This window comes from Poecilia formosa, unplaced genomic scaffold (assembly GCF_000485575.1).
Source record: "Poecilia formosa unplaced genomic scaffold, Poecilia_formosa-5.1.2 Scaffold231, whole genome shotgun sequence".
Lineage (NCBI taxonomy): Eukaryota > Metazoa > Chordata > Actinopteri > Cyprinodontiformes > Poeciliidae > Poecilia > Poecilia formosa.
This window is the reverse complement of record NW_006800170.1, coordinates 793,609-813,652: the sequence shown is the minus strand read 5'-3', so window position 1 is coordinate 813,652 and position 20,044 is coordinate 793,609. Positions and strand designations below refer to the sequence as shown.

Below are 20,044 nucleotides of genomic sequence, written 5' to 3'. Positions count from 1 at the left end.
CAGGCCTGTATAACATGAAGGCTTTCGCAGAATCAAAGCAGAACATGATGGGGGGAGGGGGGGAACAAAAGTTTCAAGCTGCATGAGAACTGTGGGTTTTGACAACTTAGCCATAATGAAAGATTCAGATGAGCCTAATCATAACCGAGAAAAAACCAGCAATGTCAGCATAATTAATGTCATCATGCTTTGAAAAGAGCATGAATGGACTATAGTGAACTGAGCATCTGTCAAAAATGTATGGAACATTATTTAGTACAAGGTAGTCCTAATACTGATTCTGTCACATAGTGAAAAAGTAGCAACACAAACCGTTTATCTCAAAGCACTTAATTATTAATGCTCAACCACTGCATTTGGAAGGACATCTATCAGCACTGACCACATGGCGTCTGCTGCTACACTGACCGGATTGTGGTTTATACTAAAAGCAAAAGAGCTAAATTACTGTGAAGACGCAAACCTGTCAGATCTGCGCCAAAAAAGGTTTCACATAAGGGTCCTAAAACCAAATACTCAGAAAGAGGCATGTTAAAAAATAATGTATGAACAATAATCATTATAAGCTTAAAGTTACTGTTATTTCTGACAGCAGCAGACAACTGTCTGTAGCTCTGGTCAAATATTTTAGATTAACTCATGTCATCTATTTTAAGGATCACTTCTTCATTTTAAATGTGTAAAAGTTTAAATTTATTATGAATTTTGACTCACCCACAAAGGGCCTAAACTGTACATTGAGACTCGGCTGATAAATATTTCCAGTTTTTTTTTAGTTTTTTTTTTTTAAGATTTTGTTTTATAACTATTAAAATAAATAGTTATAATAATAGTTTATATATCAAACAGGGAGCTGATTGTTACATATTTCTCTTTCAGATTTTTATTCCAACTGAAAATTAAAAACCCAGAAGAAACTAATGCCAATGTTGAGCATTTCTAAATATCACTTTAAAAATCATGGAAAACCAAATACGAATATATAGAGTGTAACCATTTATCTGCTTATTGTTTTATTACATTTAACAGTCATAATTCTCTTACAAAGACACCTAAAATATGAATTGTAGGTGAGATTTTCCTTCAAAAGCTACAAAAATACTTGAGTAAAGCATGAAACAGGAGAGCTTAATAAAGACTTTTGAACCCTACAACATTTTCTGCCCACCTGCTGACTGTGAGAAATCCATCTTGAATATTGATTTTGTTTACCGTTTGCTGGATCTATAAGCATGTCAATGTTTGATCAAATCATTCGCAGAAGATTTAACCAAACAAAGAAAAAATAAATATAAAACTACAAATGCAGCATCAAGAGGTATATTTACAGCTATTTTAACATTTTTTGGGGGGTTAAAGCAACTAAGAGAAACCGTTTCCACTGCTCTCTTGTAGTTCTGTATAATCTGACTACGGATCTCTAAAATACAGAGTGAAATGTGTCACTTCACGCTTCTGGACATGCAGATCACAGTCTGAACTAGTCTTTATTCTTTTTGGCCTCGTGTTTCAGAGGGACGGGAAAAGCTGAGAACAATATGGCAGAGTCTTTCATCAAACATCTGTCATCTCATCTTCCATCTCGTCCCCTTCTGTTTCGCCCTCTGCTTCGCCCTCCTCCTCCTCCTCAGATGTGACGTCCAGCTCGTCCATCTGGGATGTGCACTTTGAACACGAGCAGACAAACAGGTAGTTTTCCCTGCGAAGAAAAACACTCGGTCAAGATATTGCACCCACGGAAATGGCTGAAGATGCTAACAGACAGACGCCACAGCAAATGAATGCAACTATTTTAGTGAATACTTCCAATAATTTAATCAACTAGCATGATGGAAACACTCACCGAGGGTGGAAATGCACTTTATTAAAACTTAAATAAGCAGGTTGCGTTAAAACTTCAGGTGTTATTGAGACTGAATGTAATTTGAAGATGGATTGACATCATGCTGATCAATGAGCAGCAGCTATGCCGTTTCTGCCTCAGGACTGCCCATCAGTGCCTGCTGTTTTTTTTTTTTTTTTTTTTTTTTTTTTTTATTGATCCACATTTAATCCATAAGAGTGTGACCTGCCTTTAAATGATTTATCCTACAGATTACGTGTGTTTACCTCAGAATCTTGTGCCTGCTGTGTCGGCTCCTGTCCCGTTGACAGAAATCCAAATAACTGATGCAGATCTCCTGAAAACAGAAGACAACATTGAACTGAGGACCCCAGAGCAGAAACCGCGCCCTCGATAAAGAAAAAAAAAAAAAAAAAAACACAAGCTTGAGGTTTCCTGCACATTTTTTCCCCACGTAAAAATTTCAACTGGATGAACGGAAAGGAATAAATGAGTGATGAGCAAACGGATGGATGCAAGGAAAAGTCAATGGACTGATAGACGTAGAAGACAGATGGATGCATGGATAATTGGATGAACAGATATATGTTCGTCTCATCAGAACTGCTGATGATGTTTACTTCGTCCCACAACAGACTGAGAATCCAAAACGTTGCCGGAAGACTTAAAAAGAAAAAAAAAAAAAGTTTTTAGTATTCTTGTGTTCACTTTTTCTTCGATACGATTTTGTGGTTCTACAAAGACTGACATGTTGTTTTCATTCACTGAGCCATTTGTTCCCCTTTTTTCTCCCCCTGCCACTTTCCTTTTGTTCCTTTAAACTTGCTAAGATGAAGGAATAAACAGAGAAAATGGACAGAGCAGACTAAATTATGAACAACATCCTATAATTAAAGCCATGTATTTTGACACAGTCAGATGTTCTTTCAAATCTACACCGTCCTAAATGTTCCCAGATTGCGTGGGAACCCCTGAAAAGTTGGACTATTTTTCACCAAGAAGAAAAAGAAAATAATATGTTCCTCGCCTGTCTGTGCACAATGCAGCAGTAAGTTAAATCCCCCTGTTTCTTCGTATTTTCCCCCACATCCACAGGAGAGATTTGCTGTGAAACTAGCACAGCTTCTGTGACATTACTGTGCCATGCAGATGCAAGCCTTCTCAATCTTTCTGACAGCTTGACAAACCCACTCCGATTCTGGACATCTCAGCCTTCTAATACCGTCTGACAGGGGAGAACACCAAGCTAGACTATAAAGGGATGTTCTGTCCCGTCTTTGGCGCACTAAAATACATCACTGTGAATCCAGCAGTGTCAGCTGACCTCTCCTGCGCTGATGTCACTCAGGGCATTGAGGTGAAGCAGGAAATTGTTGTCGGGGAAGGACGCTTCCGCGTTTGGGATGCAGCTGTGGTTACCTGCGAGATTCAAACGTGGAAATCTTTCTGTTTTAATCTACTCTTAGAACTGGAACCTTTTTGTTGGAGATAAAACAAAGAACACCGCCGACACTTACAGGAGCTTTGCAGCAGGTAAAGTCCAGATCCCTCGCAGTTCAGAAACTCTCCCATCGCTGCACAGAAACACACAAGTTATATTCATTGGCTTCGACTTTCTGTTGGATGAATGCACTGCTGTTCCTGCAATACAGACTAGAACAAGCTCTCATTCAGACAATATGACAGCTGCAAATCTCCTCAGCAGAGAATAAATCTATTTACTTCAGAAATTACTGCAGTACTGAGATAAAACAGTGACCTTTGTCGATGTCCTTGTATAACTGGTCAATAAAAGAGTCGAGTTGCTCCCTCTGCTGGTCGGGAAGCTCCAGTGCATCACAGGCATGAACCCACTGACTCAGAGAGCTGTGTTAGACACAAAATGACATTCAAACAGAGATCCGGAAGCGAGCATGTGGATAGTTAAAGGCAGGAGCAGAGGAAGGGCTCACCTGGTGCCGATGCCCTGGCCGTTTGTTCCCACCAACGCAAACAGAGAGCGGAAACCCTCAGGAACAAACCACTGCAACACAGATACACATCTACTGCTTTCAATCAGATTACAAATAAACGCTTGGTTGAATAAGAGTTGCATGGTGAGTTATTTTGCAATATTTTTTATGTAAGAGAAACAACATTTAAAAAGACATACTGATTCCAACACTGAGACTAAAATGAGCAGAAAAAAACTGGAAAAGTAATCCAATGTTAACTTTTTTAATCAGAATAAAATCTACAATTGTTAACAAATCAGGAAAAAACAGCAACTTATTAAGCCCTTTAGAAACACACGTACTTAAACACCATCCTCCTTAAAATGCTGCATGCATGGGCTAAAAGCAGTGAGCTTAAAACATGCTGAACTATACATGTAGCTCTAATAAAAACTTCCCATATTCTACTTGTAAAGTCTGAAAACTATTTATTTGGATCATTCTTTCTTTAATGATGAAAAGTTTCATACAAATAACTTCACAACCAAGTTGTGGATTTTTGCTTCACAGTTCTAAAACAATGCATTCACAGCCACAGTTAGATAAACATCCCTTAGTAAATTTGTGCAAACCAGCAAAGACCTGGGCTTTCATTTGTTTTCGGCATACAAATATTTATATAAATAAATGTATGAAAGATAAAAACTGTACTGTTTGTCACCGAGTTGCTGAACTCTGAATGTTAAGTGTTTGAAGTGACAGCTAGTAGAAGAAGAAACCTGTGATTGTTTTTTGTTCTGAAACTTCTCAGGTCCAGAGAAAAGGTGGAACTTAGTAATCTGAAGGGATCCGCAGTAAGTAAAAAGTTAGGAAAGAGGGTTTGCGTGAAACTCTGACAAAGTCCACCACCATCTCCACATTCTTACACAGGTCCAGGTCTGCGGGGGTTTGAATACTTCCTGTCCTGGATCAACCAAGTGATGGCGACGTCGTTGGTAGTTTCACAGGTGTTTGTTTCAAGAGGGAAGAAAACACATCTCTGGTGTTTGCCAGCTGTGTGAAAAGACACTCCCCCGTTTCACCAGCTGCTGGTAATCCACGAGTTTATTATAGTGACTGGTTTCCTGCCTCAGCTTTAAAGCGTAGGCCATTAATTTTCAATAGGATTAAGGTCCTGGCTTTGGTAATCCTGTTCACAAATCATATGTCAGCCTGCTTAATCCTTCCCAGAACCAGTTTTAATGCGTGAATAAGATCATTGTTTGCAGGAACTCCCACTTCCCTTCAAGTTAAAACCAACCATGAGAGGCCTTCTAATCCAGTCCTCAAGGGCCGGCAACCTGCAACGTTTACATGTGTCTCTGCTTCAACACACCTCAGTCAAATAATGAGATCATTAGCAGGACTGAAAAACTGATGAGGTAATTCTGAAAACAGATTCAGGTGGTTTTGAAAACCTCTTATCCAGGTGTTGATTTAAGGTTATCACCCTACTTTATCATTCCACATAGTTTGTGCAGTGGCAGCAAAGCAATCCCACAGTATGATGCTGCCACCACCTTGACATCTGGTACAGTGTTGTGAGGGTTGAAATCTCAAACTGCTCAATCTTTGTCTCATCTGATCACAAAACGTTTCTTCAGACAGAATTCAGCTCAACCACATGGCAGCTGAGCATTTCATTTGAGCTTTATGGTGACAATTTTATAGAAAACATTTGTTAAAGGATATGAAAAATTGCCAAGGGATACTTAACTGAATATTATTGGAGGTTTAATGTACATATTTGATGATGAATGGGTTTGAAAAAAAATCTTCAACATACATTTTTATTTGATGATTCCACCTTGAAAAGAAAAAAAACTGTTCAGCGTCCTTATTTCATGCTGATTATTAGTGTACGTAAACTTCTGACAAGCTCTGAAAAACCCAAACAAATTCTTGCTTTTTTGTAATGTTTTGCACAATTTTTTTGTGCTTATAAGAAATGAATGATTGCCAGACTGAAAAGAAAAGGATGTGAGGAATACTGACCCGACTGAGATGCTCGTCATAAAGTGCTTCCTTAAAAAGGCTGTGCAACGAGCCCAGCTGCCCCTGCAAACACAACGGGACAGAAAAATTAGATCCCACTGAACAAACACCTTTTCATAAAGCAAACGCAGCCACAGCGGGAGGTTCAAGTCAAAGCGCTCTGCTGCTTTGCCCGCTGAGCTGTGAAGAACTGTGATGTTCTTTTTGAACTGTCAGAGTTAAAATAATTCACACACACACGCACACACACACACATTGTGACCTGAGGTTTCCAAAAGGAAGCCAACTCACCCTGAACTGCTCTCCCAGCAGCTTATGGGCGATCTCCTCCTCCTCGTTCGCCGCCCGGCTGCAGAAGTGAGAAAACAGCTTCTGCCAGTGTGCTTTATCTTTGGCCTGGAATACATTCACATCATGGGGTCTATTAGTTACAATGGTAAACAGCAGCTTAATTCATGTCTAATAAAAGAAAAAAAAAAAAAAGCTCAAACTGAAAATTAATTTTGCTTAAGTTAATATGTTGATTAAACTTTAATTTTGTAACCTGCCTGGCTGATTTCAAACATTTTATGAAGCAACTTTCTAATTAAGGCCATCTGTATCAATCTTAAAACTCATTTCGTGGCTGATTTAACAATAAGGTTTGAATTATGAAACAATGCAGGGTGAAAATCTAATTACATCCACAGAAGGTACATTTTGTATTGCCGCATCTGATACTTGTCAAGTTAATTTTAACAGATTTCTGCAAGATTTTGGTTTCAGATCAACACATGTGAGTCATTAGAGACTCACCTGTTTGACAACAGCCACCATTTTGGCCATCAGCATGATGCTGGACGTCTCTGGGGGATAATGCACGCTCCTAAAAGCAAACAATGCCTTTTAATTACTAGCCAACAAACATGTCTGAATGCAATCAGGACACAAGAGGTGATAAAATGGCGAGTTAAAGTCTGCGTCACCTCCATGCATCTTTAAGCTTGTTGATGGGATGGTCTGGATCTTCCTCAGAGGGACCCAGACACAGAACCCGATGGTACTGATCTGCAGCTGCCTGCCGACACTCACTGCTGCAGTACATCACCTGCAGAGCAGCAGTATAAAAAAAAACAAAAAAAACAAAAAGTGATGAAAACAGTTTTGCACCACCTGGCAACAATGTAATCAAGAAAGCGATTGTAAAGTGTATTGGTCTCATCGTCTCCCAGGCTGAAAATACAAGTACAAGATATTCAAGCATGCAAAGGGAAGTGAGTTTTAAGTCCATCTAAAAAATTCTTAGGTAACCAAACTTTATTTTTAGCTCAATGAAATATTTGCAAAGGGTGAAATTTATCTAATGTCAGAAAATACTGAAACATTTCTGGAACATCAGCTATTCCTCCACTTGTATAAAAAGATATGTGGAGGGGTTTTTTTGGTTAAGAAAAATGTAGAAATGAGAAATGTGCAATCTAGCAACTGACCAGCAGGGGGCAAGTAATTTGATTGCAACAGAAAAATTGTTTTTACTGAATATTAAAAAGATGTTATCTTTATGTCCAAATAGCATCCTAACTTTTTAGTTTGATCAACTCATTACACTCCAGAGTTAAATTATCAAGATGTTGATGATAAAATATTTAACTCCAAGCTTTAGATCCTGAGAAATTAATAAAATAAATTGTAGATCTGTCTCAGTTACCTTTATGTTTTGTTTTGTTTTTTTTATTTTTTTTTCACTTTGACTCCCATGTAATACTCATGAATTTAAAACTGCTATACAGTCAACTCTAACTGTAAATCTGTAAATTTGCATAAATGAATCATTAAATTTATAAAATTATGAAATTGTAGTACATACTTTTCAAATAAACACTTCCTTCCATTCAACTGATGAAGATGCTTAACCTCACCAATTTGCTACCATATTTTATACTTACATGTTACCATTTTTTCCCCTCCTGCTTTTATTTTGTAGTGATTTATGGAGACTGTGCCTTATCAGCTAATTTTCTTTGTAGTGGAGCATTCTTAATGAACTAACTATTTGTAAAGTAGAAGCATTTAGATGAGATTGATTAAAACCTAAAGTGTCAGAAACTAGCATGTAGCTTCTTTTTGTACCGATAAAAAGCCAAAAATGCAATATTGCAAAAATAGCAAAGCACTGAAGCTTGTGAGTGGACCTACCTGGCACTGAGGGCAGGCTTGATGGAGCTCAGGCCGGACGCGGCAGAGCTCAGGATGGGGAAGGCTGAGGGCGGGATTGCAGCAGAGTCTCCGGGCATTTTCTTCTGCAGTCTCCAGAGCGCGTAAGCAGTACTCACAGGCTGGGAAAAGGCAAAAAACAGAAGGGAAACTATGAGCTTTTAAAATATTTAAGTTTAATTTTATACAAAACTTCCACAAAAAATTCAGACCTACTTTAATTTGTTTGTTTTTTTTTAAAAGGTTTTACGTTTGAGAACTTCACTACAATGAACAGCACTTTATACCTTTATATTTATACAAGGAATTCCACAGGAACTGCGAAGAAACCAGAGGCCGCTCAATCAAAATGGTTTCTCCCTTCTTGATGCTTCTTTTCGCAAAGAGACCCTTACCCTGCAAACATTCAAACAAGAAGCTTGAGGAAAAAAAGGAATGTACCAAAATTGAATAAAGCAAAATACACTGCAGCCCTTACTGCAATGATTTAGTTAGGATAGATAAAAAATGGTAATAAAAAATAAAACAAATGAGACCAAAATGCCACCAAGTTAGGACCAAGTTATGCCTGCAATGTTTAATAAGCTGTAATTATTTCCAAATTAATTAAATAACTAAACAGTTTGAACTTCATGACATCATACCTATTTCAGTTTAATTATAAGACACGATGTTGGTGATTTAACTAGAAACAAAGAAGATATAATGCTCCAGCTGTTAACCTCTGTACTGCTACACTAAAGGTCTTAGTGAATCGTAGGAGGAAAAACAAATAAAAACCAATGAATTTGCATTATATGCAACAATATCCAACAATATAGATAACATTTTAAGCTAAAGTGTGATATCGCTGCCTTCTTACTGTATTTTCTGTACACTGAGGTTCAGTGTATAATGTCATGTCATGCAGCAGTGAGCTGCAGCCGACATGCGGCTAGCAGCACAGCTCCTCTGAGGGGCCACCAAGCCACAGAACAACTTCAGTCTGTTTAAATGTGACAAAGCAGGAAAGTCTCACCTTTATGTTGTCTATAAACTGGACTTCCACGGTGCTGGTGACTTTAAACGGGTCCACACACAGGGAAAACATGTCATCCACGGGAGCAGCCATGTTTGACAACAGATTTGCCCTTTCAACCCTTTAAGATAACCATGTAGAAAAGGAGACAGCGCCTCCTGCTGGTGGGATGATGAGTAGCACATTTTCTTTCTTTTTCTTCCTTTTCTTCTTTCTTTATTGGATTCTTTCTTCCTTCCTTTATTTCTTTTTTACTTATAAATCTAAACTGAAATTATAAAACTTCTATAAGCTGTCAAACATGTCATATGAGTCATTCAGATATAAAATAGCCGCTAAACTCAAAGGATAAAAGAAGAATGTATGTGAACTCCTTCGACATTCAGATACAATGACATTAAAGACATTAAGAAACGGGATAACTTGAATACAATTTTTGAGTAAGTTGAACAAAAAAGTAAAACAAAAACATAAAAGCTGCTGCCCAAGAGCACACTCCTTACCAACTGACTCACAGATATATAACGTCAAATAATACAAACACAGATAAACATTTTTGACAAGCAAACATTTAATAAGAATGAATTTATAAACAATACATTTTATCTCATATATGTTACACATACATTTAAAATAATGTACAGAAAAGAAGTCTAATGTAATTGCAGTTAAAGTTGAATAACAGTCATGAGTGTAAAAATATTAAGACAAAAACTTCATACAATGTCAGAAATTGTGAATGCTAATTCACAATACGTGGGTTAAAAAAGGTGCTCTGTTAATATGAATCAGTTTATAAATCAGTAAATATCTGCAGCAGAGGTTCATTAAGCCCCAGTAAACAGGGAACAATGTGACGGCTAAAACAAATCCAAACTGGTCTTGTAATATGTGACCAGTTTAGATTTTTACAGACTGCTCCAACATATAGATGTACAACACAAAGTCTGACACATTTCAATGGTTTTAGATGGTACCCTTCAGAAACTACTGTTTTATATCACAACTTTAGCTTATGTTACAACAGCACAGCCTTGTGACTGAATAAAGGCAGTCACGGTACCATTCACTTTTATTAGCACAAATAGCTTAGATCAACAAAATATTTTATTTCAACATATCTACAATTAGTAAAGATCAATTAACTCCAAATGTGTGCTTTGGACAAACAAGCCAAACACTAAATTTGATTTTGTATGCTTGTGACAATAAAACACTTTAAGTTAAGAATTATTTTATTATCTTTGTGTATTTTGAACTAATTAGAAATAACTGATATATTTCTGTATGGTTACAAATAAACTAAATTTCTTTGTACATTTTTCTGTCCCTTTCTTCCAAGTATGCCTCTAAAAAAGAAATATGTTTTAATTTCTCTACCCTCACGCCATAGACAAAATGACAATGTATGAGGGTAAAGGGATGAAATTAAATCAGCATAAAACTGTGTTTTTGGCAAAAAAAACCCTACATGTAGGACTAGTACAAAAAAAACAGTGGAGGTCAAATCTATAAATCATGTCTACAGGTAGCAATGATGGAGGAGGATCTACAATGCTGTGATCCTGTTTTAAATAAATACCTGTTGGACTCTACGACTGAACATGAAATGGGTCACCGATGAGGTCTTCCTGTCCTATTTGCCAAAACAGGTTGTTCAAAGTATTGACAGCAGGGAAGAAGTAGGAGGAGAAAATAAATTATTGAAAGAATAACTGTAGCAAATTAAAAGGTTGGAACATTTCTTAGTGTTAACATATGCTGCTGCAATAAAAGAGATTTAATCTGAGGCATTTACACATTTCTACCAGGATGCCTATGAATGTGCAGTGTGCTGTCTATTAAGGGTATTTTTAGAGGTTCCTTCAGTAATATTAATGCACAGGGAAGAATCCTCACACTGTGCAGCTGCCCTCTTCTCTACAAAAACTCAATAACCTCTTTCATCCTGCTGCTTCCATCCCAACTCGCAGACGTTCCTTCTGTTGCTTCACAGGCAGCTGTTTGCTGTGAAAATCCGACAGAAACACAAACATAACACCAGCTGCCAGAGCTCAAAACTTCGGGACAAAAAGATATGAAGAAACGTGAGAAAAACAGAATACATATCTGACTCAAAAACAGTCCAGGAAAGATGTGTTTAAACGATCTTATTATCAGAATTTAAAGGATCACTATTTAGGTTGATTGTGCTCCAGAAACTCCAGAAAACAATACTCTGTAAATAATCAGAAACACATTATTGATAAAAAAATAAAAGAGGTGTTATAGTAAAAATTGAGAGTTCTTGGACAGCTGTAGTGAAGGCAACAATCTCTGGGATGTTCAGAGGATTCACCGTGGCTCAGTGAATGCAGCATGAGAACAGGTCTAGGAATGTTGGGTAAATACAACTCTAATAATAATAATTACGTGTAAGATACCCCAAAAACCCTGCAGCAGGGTCGCAGTTACAGTCATTCATAAAGCAGCCTCAGTTTGGAGCTCGTGTCCCATCTTCATCATAAACCTTTGTTGTAGGTCAACACTTTGCAATCCGTTGCCATGGCAATCTCCGGCTCAAGGCGAGATACCTCAATCTGCCAAAAGAAAAAAAAAAAAAAGACAAGAAAAAAAATGATACTGAATTGATTAAGCTCTGGGTTTCACCTTGAAAGTCATTTTTAGAGAGCTGAGTGGAGAACAAAAGCCTGCAGGGGCTGTGGGAGCTAAGTGGAGTATGTTTAATGTGAATATCTTCCCAGCTGCTCCATGAGCCATCTGGCCTTGAGAGCAGCTGAACGCGCTGTACCTGAGACATCTGAGGGAAGAGGCTGATGGCCACGGGCAGCGAGAGGCCGAACGTAACCAGGCACACAACGCTGTGGATGGGCAGCAGAAGTCTGCAGTTTCTCTGCAGGAATCGCAGCCTGTGTGAGTCAGGACAAGGATAAAAAGGGAACGTGAGCCTGCGGCGTGGATTGATCCAGGCTGACTACTGCAACGCCTGGAGTTATTTTGGGATTGTTTGCAGATCCGGGGGAAGCTGTTTCACACAATTAGAGGGTGGGAAATTCAGAAGGATGGAGCTTAATTAACCAGATGGCACATTTCTTCTGTTATTTAAATTTTAAATAAAACTCCTAAGTTTATTTTTCCCCCTTTTTGCGTTTCTGTCTTCTTCTGTTAAATTCCCCCCCACCGCCCCCACTGTAGCAACCTCAGGGCACAACATATGTTGGCTCCCATTCGGTACATGCACAATTATATGTACTAGATTCAAACCTTCTGATAAGAGAGTCTAACAAAGGAAGATATCTGTAACATAACATAAATATAAGAGTAAAATTAAAACAATTCACAGAGTTTTTAAATGGTGTTAAACTAAAGCTGATGAATTTGAAGGTCCATTTGATTCAGCGGCTCTAAAAATGTGTAGCTGCAGACCCTGTTAAAATGTCAGGTGTGATGTGAAAAGTCAGACAATAATAAATTATTGCAAATATCCAAGGACAAATAAGGACATTCGTGCCTGGAGTCGTCTTCAGATGTCACCCCACAATTTTTCTTGCAAATTTAGCACCAGACTTTAGTCAGGCTATTTCAAAACTCTGATTATCTTCTCCTGAAGTCATTTTTTTCTGTTGGCTTTCATGTATTCGGTGACTCAATTATTAAAATCTAATGAATAAAAATAGAGCAATAAAATATTCAACACAAGGGAAATCTTGTATTAATGTTAAACGAACATGAAATAAACATAAATCATCCTGCATTTAAAAAGTGAGCCTTTGATGCAGGTGAATTATTTATTTTTCTGTTCTTAACTTTTTTTTCTTTTCTTTGTAAAGCAGCTTCTACTACGGGTTTATACAGCGTCCTCCACATTTATCGGCAAAAGGAGTAAAAATGTGAACAGCGGCTTTAAAGTAAATTTAAAAAAGTATTTTTCTTGAAAACCTCCCAGCAAAAGCTGTTGGCATGTAAATAGATTATAGCGGTCGTTATAGAGACTTGGTGAGCAAAGATTATCCTCCTTGACAAGAATACAACATATTAGTTGTTTTATTTGATTTCTCAAATGCAGTGATTGTTTTTGGGTTGTTTTTTTTTTCTTATTTTTCACCTGTGTGTTTCTGCACAAACCTTTCGAGGTAGGACATGATGATGGGCGGCAGCACGAAAATTGGCATAGGAAGGACCACACGTGTGAAGGCGGTCTCCATTATTGCCTGGGAATAAACAACAAAGATCGTGGACAGGTGATTAAATCTGATGCTGAGAGAGTCGAGCGAAGCAGGAAATGAGAAGTTACCAGTTAGCCACCATGATATTAAGCATTAAATTCACAGTCAAACAACATGAAAAAAAAAAAAGAAGCTTACATGTCGAGCAGCGATTTTGGAGGATCCCACCACGCTGCCGTTGTTGTCCAGAACGTCGATACCTTCAGACAGCTCGCTGTGTCTCATCAGGGCTACGTTACAGATGTTTGCACTTGCTAAAAAGGAACAAATGAGGCATTACAAACTATAAAACACCAACAAGAATACAAGAAAATTTTTCTTAAAAAAAAAACAGTAGGATTTTAAACTAGGTACACTATGACCGTCATAGTAATTTGGATAATAAAGAGAATGTATCTTCTATGAGTTTGCAGCTCTAACCAGCAGAGGGACACATAATAAAAGTCTCATTATGATGGAGGGTCTTTTGAAAACCCACCTACAGCTGGGAAGGGGACAAATCTCTGGATGATCATTCTGGTGCCAGGGCTCAGCTTGTTGGCCTTCTGAATCAGCACATTCAGTCCCAGCTTTAAAGAAAAAAATCCAAATTAGAAAAAGTAAAAAGCTGCAACAGATGTAGTTGTATTAAACTAAATCTTGTGTTTTGTTTTGTTTTGTTTTGTTTTTCAGCGTGCTGAATCTAATTCATTTTAACTTAAAAACTGCAATTAGTAATATACCTAGATTTCTAAGAATTACAGAATATTACAAGTAATGACATCAGCTTCGGTGAAGAAGAAAGCTAAATTACTGCAATAGAGACAGCACTGGTCACAGCTCCGACATAGCCTTCAAGAAACTTAGATGTAGGAGTGGGCTGCAGAGAAAAAAAAAAAAAAAGAAAGAAAGCCATCAGTTTTTATTTATTCAATTTCTACAAAAAAAACAGGAATCTGAAGTTGTTTTTACCTTTGTGGCATTCCGGTTGGCATAGTTCACGCAGGCATTGTGACTCTGGTTCAACCACTGAAAGAAAACACAAAATACAAAACACAAATGATCCATAATCTATGAGGAAGGAGCGAGAAAATAGTTAAGTCACTCAGCGTGGCAAAGCTGACCAGATTATCAAAATGGATAATAGATGCTGTGATATGTTGGTGCTAAAAAGTATGGCTTTTCTGCCTTTAAGTATTTCCTATAAATATGCATAAATATGATGCAACCGATGTAATATTGTGACTCAGATTTTAACAAGAAGATTATATAAATCTATATATGCAACAAGCATTGTGATACTTGCCTTGAGCAGATGAGTTCTGTTTGAATTTAAAGATTAAAAATGTAATTGTTTTTACAGTGATGCTGGCACCATGTTTTATTTTAATCAACATGTTACCTGAATACAAATTGAATCAAATTGTATTTGTGTTGTAATTGGAGTTTATTTCACCGTACAGATCCTTGCAAAGGTAATTCTACTTTTTGAACTTTCTATCTCCTCCCCGTTGCATCTCTTCATACAAACTTTATTGTATTTTACTGAGATTTTATATGACGGATCAAAACAAGGCAGTGCATTATTGCAGACCAGAAAAAAAAAATATTCATGGTTTTCACTCTTTTACAAATAAAAATCTGAAAACATCAAATTACATTCAGCCCTCTTTCGTTAGTGTTTTGTAAAAACACATTAGATGCAGTTACAGCTGCAATTAAATATATGTCTCTACCACCTATGGAGATCTGGAGACTAAAACTTTTGTTTATTCCAATCTCAGTTTCAATAGAGATGATCCCTGCTAGTTTTCCGCCTCAAAGATTTGAATGCAGGACAAGACGTTTGGTTTTGATCAGGGCACCTTCTCTCACCACCTCTCCAAATTGTGAAAAATCATATTTATACACAAATATAAATGACTGTAAAGGTTTTGGATACTTTGAAGCACCACAGTGGTTGGTTATTTCCAGTACCTGCCAGATAATGGTAGACATCACAGTCTGATTTGGGAGGAGAAGGCCAATGACCTAAATGAAACCAGGAAATAAGAGCTTATTTTTGAACAAAATAAGTCCAAAGTTTCATTTTTTTTTTGTCCTCAAACACGCTTACATTCAAAATGTATGGGTTGTTTGTTTGACTTACAATTGGTGTTCCGAATGGCACATAACCTGCATAGTGGAAACATGATTTCAGCATAAGAGCGATGGGAAAAAATGATTCGGTTTGAGGAAATCTGGACAAAGATCTTCATCTGAGGACATACCTGACATTCGAAATGGCATGAAGATCTTCTCTCCTGTGTCAGGGTGAATGATGGCCTGTGACACAAAGCATGAGAGCTTCCTCATGCTGCCACCAGCTCAGGGATGGATGGATGAAAGTGGGGTTAAGATGAAGAAACACAGTCTTACCTGTTTAATCTTCTGGGCTTCCCACAACTACACAGCAAAACCAGAATGTCATTAAAGGAGGAATGTCATCTTTGTCTTCCATTTTCACGTTTTGCACCATAAGTTGCATCATATTTTATGATGCAATCGACTATGTAAATTAATTATTCAAGAAGATGCTTTAAAAAAAAAACTCTCACAGTCTTCATTTTTAGTTTTTAAATAAAGGAACCAATTAGGAATTTTGCATTGTGTGTTTTATTTAATTCATCAGCTCTGAATCTTTCAGAAAAGGGAAATGATTCCCTTTTGGAATTGGAACAATTACTTATATTGTTCCAAGCCTTCTGAACATATTTTGAAACACGGTTTGCATCAACTGTGGCAAACGCTCACCTGATCTGCAGACACTCCAGGAGGAAGTGTGTCGTGTTTGTAGTCGTCAAGGAGTTTGATGCATTCTTTTAACTTTTTCTGAAAAAAAAAAAAAAATTAAATAAAATAAGTCATAAACACACAAACCTGTTACTTGATTAGGTACACTGGTATAATTGTTTGTCAGCATGAATAGAGAATCAACCTGCATCCCCATTATTTTTGCATCAGAATGGGGACACAAAAAGACCATTATCTGCTACTATTCAATTACGAAAAGGGAACCCAAATGTCCAATGTTACTGGAGACCAAATCTGTCATTTTATTCAGATAACAGATTGTTTCAATAAAAGGGAATAACATAGAACTCTGCACACAAAAGATATGCCAAGCATATAAATAGTTGCAAAACAAGCACTTTAACAGGAAGCGTTACCTCTGAGACAAACAGGGTGCTGGGATCAATGATGTCAACAAAGTGTCTCAGACGTCCAAAGAACGAACTCTGGGAACACATCATACCATACATAGGTCAATTTTAGTCTCTTTTAAAAGAAAACATAAATGAATATCTTTAGGAGATTTTATGTTTGGAAATATTTGTCTAAGCTAAAAGTCTAAAAGTCCAAACAATGACACAAATGTTAAGTTATTGCACAGCTTTTTGTGCAAATGTTTCTGCAATGTCCTACAGGAAACCTCGTACGGTTGTGAGACTAAAGTTGTTTTGATGAAAAGCTCAACGCCCGAGCAATTTAATTAAAATCATCATGCGAAATATCTGGAAGATTAACAATATTTTCAAAACACTTGAAAAACATTCTGTAATGGAGAAGAGAAGACACTATTGTCTCAAAACAACCCCATCCAAGTAAACACATTACAGTATAAATTGTCTGTTGTTGACAATTATTGCACTAAGGATGAAGTAAAAACAACTTCCCATTATTCAGTATCAAAAAGTAAATGTAATAAATCTGAAAGCTGGGCTGTCTTGTTAAAATCACATTGTGTTCTTCATTGAAATGATATACACACACTTCATAAATTAGATACTCTCGGTGCCCATTGGCTAAATACTGAAACTCATCCTAATAACTATTAGTATTAATCTTTGGGGAAAGCAGGAAGAAAATATAACAGCACACTTTAGTGGAAGGCTCTAAACTGCGGTGGTCAAGCATTCTGTTTTTCTCCGTCTGCGTCAGCATGCCAATTGCTGAGTTTGTGTGCCAGCTCTTTGAAAAGACCCACTAACAGTTTGTGCCAAGAGCCTCTTTGGCAACCTCAGTGGACAAAAACAAGGCAACAAGATTCAGTCAGATTCCCTCTGAGATATTTATTAGTTATGAAGAGCAGAAAACACAGCGGAAACACAGTGTCTTTTTATAACTAACTCCTTAGCAGCATATCCTAATTGAAATGACTGGAACATTATTTCAGTCTTCACTATAGACCATCATTCCCTGCTCTGGGTTTTCTATCACTGCCTTTCTGTCACTGCACATCTCCTGTTCTGACAGGCCATATGTGCTGCAGTGCTGTTTTGTAAGAGAGGTGGAGAGAGCGCGGAGCCATGTGAGGAGCCGGCTTTAATTATGCATGAGCTTCAGCTCCCATGAGAGAACACAACTAGGCTAGCAAAGATGGAATCCGGCTCGAAGCGCAGACCGAAAATTCTTTTAAAAAAGCAAGATTTATGCTGATTCAAGAGCTGGCCTGATTTCCTGCGCTTTGATGTGAGACCCAAGAAGCGTTACAGCAACTTTATCAAGGTGTTATAAACTGAAGGTGGATGATTAAAGCGGTCTGGTCTTGATGTTCTTCAACCGGTTTTGAACAAAGAAATGCACACAGGAGCAGGAAGAAGCACAAAAGCAGTGAACCGTGAAAGAAATAACATCGTTGTGATCCATAGATAAATTTATGATCAATGAACTAAGTGTAGATAAGTGAACACAGACCAGCTCTTATAAATATGACCTAAACATCCTGATTAAAACAGGATAATTAGTGAGAAACCAGAGAGATTCTAGAGCTATTTTGTGTTACTTTATGTTTCTTTTGTGTCGAGTGTTAATTTTTGCATCCCATTACAGCAATTTTGCAAACCTTAGTGATCAGTTTGTTGCAACTCGTTCAAAATAAAACTTCAGTGTTTTGGGCTAGATTATTTGATCAAAATGTTGCAGAAATATGAAAAAAAAACATCTGGTGCAATGAATAAATCAAGCACAAATATGTGTCTGCATTTATGTTATCTTATAAGAGTAGCATTGAGTGTAAAACTCTGGCAATCGGATGGAGCCTTAAATCTAATACGCAACCCAATGCTGCATCCACACAGCCTTAGCAATTATGATAAGGTAAGAATTTATCGATACATATCAAAATTACTGATATACAATTGCAAATTGATATGTTATAAACAGAAAAAAGAACTGATCTCAAGAATGAGCCAAGAGGAATGCCTCTTTAATATCTCCACCTGTAAAGGTATAAGCCTGTAGTTATGAAACAGACAATGTTTTCCCATTAATCAATTGTGGCCACTGAGTTTTGTTCAATTAAGCCTTAAATAAGTACAATTGTAAATGCCACTTTAAACTTTCACATAGGTAAGATCTTTACCAAAATGGCATTGCAGAAGTTTTGTGGATAAACGTGCTAGTTATATAATGTAAACATGGCCTTAGATATCAATTTACTCAATTTTGCATTATGCATTCCCATGTGTTAAATGATTTGCTTAAAGTTGCTGTTTTACGAATTGCTCTGACGCTTCTAAGATTAATAAGCAACCTGAGTTGGCGTGAAGGTCGCATTATTAGTGATGACCAACATAAAATCATTTCATAACAGTAAATTATCATGAAGCTTCAGGTCAGCAGGTGCATGCAGATGACTTTCGGTTAACACAGAAACTTAAGTTTGAACTGGTCTGGACTTATTTTGAAAATCTTGCAGAAATTAGGAGAAAGTCACCGATTTGTGCGTTTTCAAATGAAACACAAGCACACCCTCTGCATTGTGATGCCTGATAGAATAAGACAATAGAGCAATAATTCCCCTTTAGCGCAACAAATCTGATCGCATTCAGAAGTTTCAGAGTTTTTTGCATGAATACAATCACTAATGCACGTCGGCGGCAACTTTTGCAGCGAAGAGTCAACATCTAAAGCGAAGCGATGAGGGCGGAGGAACAGGATGTTGTTGTTTTTTTTGTTTTTTTTCTCATCCGAAAGCCTTAAAAAAACAAAATGTCAAGAAACCGGGTGGTTACCGGAGGACACGGAGCTCCTACCTGATCGTAGCGGGGTCTCCCGAGCTGGAAAGCGGGACACGCTGCAGATTCCGCCATGACACCAAACTCTTTTTATTTATTCACGAACTGAATCATTAGAAGGGATTTTTCACAGTCGAGCGAACTACAGTCAGTGTGTGTGAGCAACTCGGGCGAAGCGATGCGCCCCTACGCCAGCCGGGAGTTGTAGTTTTTTCCTTTGCCTTAACACTGGCAAAGTTGATGCGCATGACTACACATCCCAAATAATCGATAAGCTGAAAGTCATTGCATAACTGTTCGGATTGATCTTGGGAGAGATAACGACTGATGCGCCCGTATAGGTGTCAGGTTGGTCCTATGATTACTGTGTGAGGAGGCGTGGTCTCACGGAGAAGCGATAATTAGACCTGGACTCCATTCAGTGATATGAATCACCACGATTTTCATTTTCATTCAGTTTAATGTCAGCCCAATCGCAGAGTTGATTGACTAATCATACTAAATTATGTTGGACAGATAAAAATATAATACCACTTGAATGGTGTCATGTTACAAAATCCGACCTGATTGTAGTAGTAAAATGGGGGGGGGGAACAAAACAAAACATGACTTTAAAGGTTTAATACAAATAAAATCTGAAAAGTGTGTTGTGCCTTTGTGTCTGGTTTCCTTTTGTTTTACGTCCCTAAATAAGATGCAGTGCAACCAATAAGACAACTAATTGTTTTGTTAAAATCTTTGAAGTTTGTTGGAGCTAA

At 37.5% G+C, this 20,044-nt stretch overlaps 2 protein-coding genes across 3 annotated transcripts; both read right to left on the bottom strand.

Moving 5' to 3' along the window:
- Nucleotides 1-983: 983 nt before the first annotated feature.
- Nucleotides 984-9,150, bottom strand: smyd5 (SMYD family member 5). The gene is made up of 13 exons (XM_007568828.2): nt 9,023-9,150; nt 8,292-8,400; nt 7,987-8,126; nt 6,777-6,898; nt 6,607-6,676; nt 6,103-6,207; nt 5,812-5,874; nt 3,796-3,866; nt 3,603-3,709; nt 3,361-3,417; nt 3,168-3,262; nt 2,110-2,180; nt 984-1,699 (listed from the first exon to the last, which is right to left on the bottom strand). Exons 1-13 carry the CDS (start codon nt 9,113-9,115, stop codon nt 1,555-1,557), a joined length of 1,248 nt encoding a protein of 415 aa, XP_007568890.1. The 5' UTR covers nt 9,116-9,150; the 3' UTR covers nt 984-1,554.
- Nucleotides 9,151-10,773: 1,623 nt separating this feature from the next.
- On the bottom strand, nt 10,774-19,616 carry sfxn5b (sideroflexin 5b). 2 transcript variants are annotated; one of them, XM_007568827.2, is made up of 14 exons: nt 19,305-19,616; nt 16,437-16,505; nt 16,021-16,098; nt 15,646-15,672; nt 15,498-15,552; nt 15,377-15,402; nt 15,205-15,258; nt 14,200-14,256; nt 14,042-14,107; nt 13,727-13,817; nt 13,387-13,502; nt 13,148-13,233; nt 11,814-11,931; nt 10,774-11,601 (listed from the first exon to the last, which is right to left on the bottom strand). In XM_007568827.2, the coding sequence occupies exons 1-14, from the start codon at nt 19,359-19,361 to the stop codon at nt 11,524-11,526; spliced, it is 978 nt and encodes a 325-aa protein (XP_007568889.1). In that variant the 5' UTR covers nt 19,362-19,616; the 3' UTR covers nt 10,774-11,523. The 2 variants fall into 2 exon arrangements, with proteins under 2 accessions (XP_007568889.1, XP_016535549.1); XM_016680063.1 differs by lacking the exons at nt 15,205-15,258; nt 15,377-15,402; nt 15,498-15,552.
- Nucleotides 19,617-20,044: the final 428 nt, after the last annotated feature.